The following is a 7,533-nucleotide window of genomic DNA, read 5'->3' as shown; positions in this document are numbered from 1 at the left end:
AACAGCGATATTGGCACGAGATGAACTCACTTCATCTTTAAAGTCCGCAGGATTCGCTCTACGCAAATGGACCTCAAATGACCCGAAAGTTTTATCTGGAATCCCACAAGAACATCTATTGGATACCAACTCACTCAATTTACCAGAATCCAATAACAAAAAAACACTAGTAATCAGATGAAATGCAAAAAAAGATGCATTTTTTTCATCAACCTTATTTAGGATAAAACGTCGTATACTAAAAGAGAAGTACTATCGATTATAGCAAAATTGTTCGACCCAGCTGGTTGGCTCAGCCCCGTTGTAGTCACCGCAAAAATAATAATGCAACAGATATGGCTGGATAAATCCGACTGGGATGAATGTCTGAAACCCTTAACCCTCCATCGATGGAAAATATTCATAAAGGACTATGATTCCTTAAATCTCATTGAAATTCCTCGATGGACCCACTTTTCGACATCGGCGATCATTAATTTTCATGGATTCTCTGACGCATCTGAAAAGGTCTACCCAGCAGCCCTATATACCAGTGTTTCTACAAACGCAAATACCTGGACAACCCTTTTGGTATCCAAGACTCGTGTGGCCCCAATAAAAACTATATCATTACCAAGGCTAGCACTTTGCGGGGCTGTTCTTCTGGCGAATCTAGTGGATGCGACCCTACCCCAACTAAACATGACCCAATACCGTACTCACCTTTGGACGGATTCCACAATTGTTCCGGCTTTCATGGCTTAGCAAACCCCCATGTACATGGACAACCTTTGTATCCTACCGAATTGCCACTATCGCAGAAAAGGTTGGAACCAAAAATTGGACTCACGTCGAAAGTCAAGACAACCCAGCAGATCTAGCTACTCGCGGAAGCACACCTCTGGAAATGGTTAATAATAACCTCTGGTGGCACGGACCCCAATGGCTAACACTCGACCCAATACACTGGCCAGTTACCAAAAAATCAAGCGATACAACACTGGAACTCCGGCCAATCAGGACCTTCGTGAACACAACACAAAAGGATATCCTGGATAGATTCTCGTCCTTACCCAAGGCCATTCGAGTTGTAGCATATTTGTTCCGATTCTGTTCGAATGCGTCACCCAATAAAACACAACAGTCATACACGACGTTGGAAATAACTCCAGAGGAGTTCAACACTACCCGCACGAAGCTAATTATTTTATCCCAAAAGAAGTATTTCCAAGAAGAGTATGAAGCTTTAACCCAGAAAACCAGCATACCCAAAATAAGTACAATTTTGACACTAAACCATTTAATCGATCCCAAAGGAATAATGCGAGTTAATGGTCGGTTGAGCAATTCAGCGGCATTATCATACAACGAGCGTTATCCGATTATATTACCATATAGCAGTCGATTAGCCAAACTACTCACCCAATTTACCCATCTAATAACCCTTCATGGCGGCAACCAGCTAGTCTTACGACTTATGCGTTCGGAATTTTGGATACCGAAGTTGAAAACACTCATCAAGTCTACCATTCATCAGTGCAAAACTTGCGTTTTGCACAAAAAGTGCAACAGTACTCAGATTATGGCAGCACTACCCGCAGAATGTACCACCTTAACCCGTCCATTCACAGCAACAGGAATCGATTTCGCCGGTCCCTACGACATAAAAAATTACACCGGCAGAGCATGTCTGATCACAAAAGGTTATGTATGCGTATTTGTTTGTTTTGCAACCAAAGCCATACATCTAGAGCCAGTAAGTGATCTCACCACCAACGCATTCATGGCCGCATTCGCACGTTTCTTTTCCAGGCGCGGATGTCCCGCCGATCTCTATTCGGACAATGGTACTAATTTCGTTGGAGCGTCTAAACTTTTAATTAAAGATCGGCGAGAATTCATGAAGTCATTGAAAACCAGGGTTCTCATTTACTACTCCGTAGCAGCAAAATTTCTAAAATTATTGCTATGCTATCGCTACCGCTCTCACTTTGTCGGGAGCCACAGCGGAGCTTTAGCATAACAATGTAAAGTATGTGCTCTACTCTGCTCCGAGTTTTGTTAGGTAAAAAACTATAGCTGGAGCGGGAGCAAAAAATTAAGTTCTGCGCTATGCTCTGGCGTAGCGGTAGCAAAAAATTGGGAGCGGTACAGCTCCCGCATGTGTTTGTTGTTTTTTTTCTTTTTGCTATTTTCTGGCATAATATTTGAATTAATTGAATAATTCAAACAAAACAATGTTATGCAAATCATTTTGGCACTTGTTGCGTCAAGTGCCTTTATAAATCTAAAATCAAATATTTTAAGAAATATATTAATAAAGTGAATTAGATAATAATTGAATAAATTATAAAAATTTTTTTATTATGTAAAATATTTACCATTTTTATATTACCAAGAACATCATCTATTCCAAATATATTACAATACCAAATTACTATGAATTTTCGAAATTAATTTTAACTACATATACTTTCCCCCTTTTTATATACATTATTGGCAGAAACTAAAGATACTCCATCAACACTTCTGCAAACGATGGAAAGAAGAATATTTGAAAGAACTCCACAAAAGATATAAGTGGAAATACCCTCAACGCAACATAGACGTTAACGATATGGTAGTTATACGTCAAGAAACTCTACCCCCAAATGAGTGGAGACTTGGTCCCATCGAAAAAACGTATCTCGGTGCAGACAATAAAGCAAGAGTAGTTGACATACACACCTCTTAGGCAACAATTTCCCGCCCAATAACCAAAATAGTCACCTTACCAAATAATTAATCTTATTTCCTTGTAGTGACATGGCCCCTTAAAGCAGTACGAAGTCAATTTGCAGCCGCCAAAGCAGCCCCACATTCACTGTGCGATCACTCAGCGTGACCCGTAGCATCAGCCCACTCTCCGACGAAGGAACCCTGGCAAGACGCCTTTATCGCTTCGAAGCGACCCTTTCCCCCATTCGAGAAGAGCGAGGAAATACGCATTACACGGCCCGACGTACTATAAGCCGTTCCTCACGCACAGCCCGGCGTACTATCAGCCGTTCATCAAAGCGAACACACAAATACGTCGCCTGTGGATTGTGTAAGAAAGATCACAGACTGGTGACATGTTCAAAATTCACTCAAATGAACAACAGCGAAAAGTTTGAGGCAGTCATTAAATATAAGTACCGCGTCAATTGCTTGGCCAGATCGCATTCCACCCAGAAGTGCACAAGCAAAAAACGATGTGCCACGTGTAACGGGGAACACCATTCCACCCTACATGGACACCCCAGATTGTTCTGCAAAGAGCCAAAGAAAACAGCAAAAGGCGAAGAACGATTACATATACAAAAGGATCTACCCACGTTACTGGCCAAGCCGACCCTCATACCAACAGTCATGATCAAAGTCAAACACGATGGCAATTGGAACAAAATACGACCCATAATCAACCCGACTCGAAAGGTGACTATAACTGCGTCAGAACTGGTCCAGAGTCTGAGGTTACCGAAAACGTACCTCGACTCGTATCGTATATGTAAAGTCGTAATCGGATCATTAACTGATTCCGACTGGCACGTCGAAGCTAACTGCCTTTTGACGCATGATTTACCGACCCGACCCTATAATCGTGACTTAAGTGGCGAAATTATTAAGAAGTTCGACCACTTAGTCCTAGCCGACCCTACATTCTGGAAAGACGACAAAATCATGTTGGAACTGGGAGCTGACATCTACCCAAGATTGATGAAACCCGGCTTATTCATCCCCGATAACAACACCGTTATCACACAAAACACCGCACTCGGTTGGACTTTAACCGGTGCTTGTGCGATTTAAACCCCAAGTATACCTCCAACCCGTTCATAACATTTCTCATTTAGCCAAATAAAAACAGATCTAAAAATCTTTTTATTCACAGACACTGCAAGGCGGCCGGGATGTTTATACCAAATGAACACATCCCTGCATTGTCCTCCTAACTCGTCTAAATACGAATTAGAGAACAATGCAAAAAACACCCAACAGCGCCAACATAACAGCTAAGTACCCAACAAAAGGAAAAGACACAATAAAACGAATCACCAGAGTGGACGGACACAGCAACAACAACCACAGCAGCATCAGCAATATTAGCAGCAGAATCATCTTCTCAACGCGGGAAAAACTCAACCACATCAGGTTACGCATAAATTTATAATTAGATTAAGTATAATCGTAATTAGTTTTATACACTATCATACAATTATACACATCCACACATAATCACCCAATTGTACTTATTAACTCGTACATATACTTATATTATATTTATTCGAATATACAAACTTGAATTGTTACCCGATTTCTAATAGTTTTTATTTTATTTGGCACACCGGCAAAGACACGTCGATCCCCCCGACACTAAATATCACCAATAGCCTTGTCAATATCATCCTGTGAAAGACACAATGAGCCAAAATTTATGGATGGGAAATTATTAGCCGAAAGAGTGGAACTAGTACCGGGATCATTGTGAACATGATTCGATTTGAAAAATTCAGCAAACAAGTTGGAGATTTCGCCAGGAGTGCATGCTGACTTATCACCCCAGCGTAGATCAGAGGGAATGGCCGAACACGCTCTTCTAGATTTTACAAAGTTCCAAAAGAACTTAGGGTTCGACTTAATTGTGACTCCGTACTATAAATAAACCTTTTATAGAGAGACTTATCCAATTCATAAAACAGTTTTGTGTAGTGCTGATATTGAACAAAGAAAACATGAGATTTAGTTGAAGAGAATTTTCTGTAGTATTTACTTCTAAGATTTTTTAAACGTTTGAGGTCATTAGTGTTCCAAGGCAACTTATATGGCTGTATGTGCTTGAGCGGGATATTATAATGACGAATTTCCTGAATTGATTTCTTAAAAATGGAGAAACTATTAGCTGAATCTAGTCCCGAAAGTAAATTATCCCATTTAATGTCAGAGAGCAGCCCATCAATAGGTTTAAATAGGTTTAACAGGAGCGAAAAGATAAGTATCCACCTCAAACGCTAGCGGAGAATGATGAATGGTGGCAGGAGTAATTGAAGAGAATCTATCAAGAAACCTAAATTTTAAATTATCACTGAGAAAGACTTTTTTTTCTCAAATTCTTTATTTACAATCTGTCTGCATTCAAGACAATAAGCAAATGTTCTAAAATATACATTACTTTATACTGTTGGACCCCAGTGGGCGCAAAAGTAATATTTTATTCTATACTTAGCTTAAGCTAATGATTATTTATTTCCTGTACGGGAGGTCTAGAATATGAAATCATTTCAGTCGAAACGTTTCATCTGTTTCATCCAATAACGCAAAAGCTAAAGGATTGGAATGATTGCTCAGCCTTTCAAGATATCTAGAACTAAATTTCCTAATTTCGTCTTTGACACTTGGTATATTTAGGTCGTTGTTAATTGTGATATTTGAAATAAACCAAGGAGCATCCAGAATCTTCCAGAGGGTTAAATTCTGATAACGCTGCAATATTTCAATATTTGAGTGGCTGCAAGAGCCCCAAAGCTGGATTCCATACGTCCAGACCGGCTTTAGTATGGCTTTATAAAGTAAAATTTTGTTTTCAAAACTTAATTCAGATTTGGGTCCAATAAGCCAGTACATTTTATTAGTCTTTACTTTAAGCTCTTTTCGTTTTGCCTTATCGTGATTTTTCCACGTTAATCTTCTATCAAGATGGAGGCCTAAGTACTTCACTGTATTGCTGTTAGGAATCTCTTCATTATTCAAAATAATATTTGGACAGGAGTCTTTTTTCATTGTAAATGTGATATGTATAGATTTTTCTGTATTAATGGCCATATTCCATTTTTTAAACCATGCCTCAGTAATTCGTACCTGATCCTGAATCATTTTCGACGCTTCGATCCCAGAACTGCTTGCCGCAAGCATTGCAGTGTCATCCGCATAGGTGGCAACTAAGACATTTTTAAGGACAGGCATATCTGAGGTATATATTGTATACAGGATCGGACCAAGAACGCTTCCCTGTGGAATTCCAGCACTAATAGGATGTATTTTCGAATATTCGTCTTTCACTCTTACGTAAAAGTGTCTATCTAGAATGTAGTTTTTCAGAACAAGGAAGCAGGGAGCATTTTTTTTAGTTTATAAATCAACCAAATATGCTAGACTCGATCAAAAGCTTGTTGAATATCTAAAAACACTGCGGAACAGTAATCTTTACTTTCCAGCGTATTACTAATAAAACAAACAATGCGATGGCATTGTTCAGGAGTACCGTGTTTGTGACGAAATCCGAATTGATGCTGCGGAATAATGGAATTTTTCTCTAAAACTGGTAACAGTCGTCGCAAAAGGATTTTCTCAAATAATTTGGAGAAAGTTACCAGTAAGCTTATCGGTCTGTGCGACTTCAGCATGCTTTCAGGTTTGCCTGGTTTGCTGATCATAATGATTTCCGCGCACTTCCATTGAGACGGAAAGTGGTGAAGCCGTAGTATTGCATTGAATAAAAGCGTTAAAAGGTTATGTGCTTTTTTCGTTAGCAATTTAACCACTCTTGCGTTTATTTGATCATAACCAGGGGATTTGGCATTATTGAGCATTTCTATCTGGTTACCAACCTCACATTGTCTTATAGGTCTTACAGGAAGATCCATTTGACAAGGGCTTTCAATAAAATTATTTATTTCTTTAATGACAGAAGGGCAGCTAAACTCAAATGGCTGGAAAGTGCCTTCTAAATGCTCGGCAAAAGCTTCTGCTTTGGCAAAATCAGACCTACACCATGCTCCGTTAATATCTTTTACCGGGACGTTTCTTGTTTTTGGGCGTTTTATGTACTTCGTTGCTTTCCAAATAGAGTGATCGCTGGGTCGTGTACTTAGACTTTTTAAAAAGTTAGCTGTACATTCATTTTTGTAATCTTAGAGCCGTTGCTTTAGCTCTTTTGTTGCCCTGTTTAAATTTCTTTTGTGAGAGGGGTACCTACTTGTCTGCCATATCTTCCTTAACTGTCGCTTGGTCTGAACCAGTTTCCTTATGTCAGTTGAAAGGAAATCGCTATACGATCTTTGGTCAAGTTGTCGCGAAGGAGTGGAGATGGCGGCTGCTTCATGGATTGAATTGGTCAAACTTTCCACAGCCCCATCCAAATCTCTACCAGATTTTAAGCAAATATTGAGGTTGATATTTTCGTTCAGGCAGTGTTGAAATTTATGTACATTGGTTGTTTTAGACATGTACTGCTCTTTTCATACAAATGTGCAAAAAAGTGTTATAGTGAAGAATGAGTGGAGAATGGTCCGAGCTTAAATCATTGGAATCTGTTATGTGGACGCAATTTTTAGGAATTCCATTATATACGACAAAATCTAGCAAGTCAGGAGTTTTACAAGGATCAGAAGGCCAGTATGTCGGGTTTCCTGTGGACAGTGTTGAAAATTTCTTATTGCTAATACACTTATGCAACTCTTTGCCTTTTGGGATGGTTAGCCTGGAACCCCACCATGGATGCTTAGCGTTAAAGTCACCACCTACTAAGAATCTTGG

At 39.5% G+C, this 7,533-nt stretch overlaps 1 protein-coding gene across 1 annotated transcript; it reads left to right on the top strand.

The window, feature by feature from the left end:
• The first annotated feature begins 2,491 nt into the window (after positions 1-2,491).
• LOC120779594 lies at positions 2,492-3,975 on the top strand. Its single transcript, XM_040111937.1, has 2 exons — positions 2,492-3,817; positions 3,893-3,975. Exon 1 carries the CDS (start codon positions 3,112-3,114, stop codon positions 3,808-3,810), a length of 699 nt encoding a protein of 232 aa, XP_039967871.1. The 5' UTR covers positions 2,492-3,111; the 3' UTR covers positions 3,811-3,817; positions 3,893-3,975.
• The last annotated feature ends 3,558 nt before the right edge of the window (positions 3,976-7,533 follow it).

Source organism: Bactrocera tryoni, unplaced genomic scaffold, assembly GCF_016617805.1.
Source record: "Bactrocera tryoni isolate S06 unplaced genomic scaffold, CSIRO_BtryS06_freeze2 scaffold_11, whole genome shotgun sequence".
Taxonomy (NCBI): domain Eukaryota; kingdom Metazoa; phylum Arthropoda; class Insecta; order Diptera; family Tephritidae; genus Bactrocera; species Bactrocera tryoni.
Note: the sequence above shows the minus strand (reverse complement) of the source record. Positions and strands in the feature narration are given on the sequence as shown.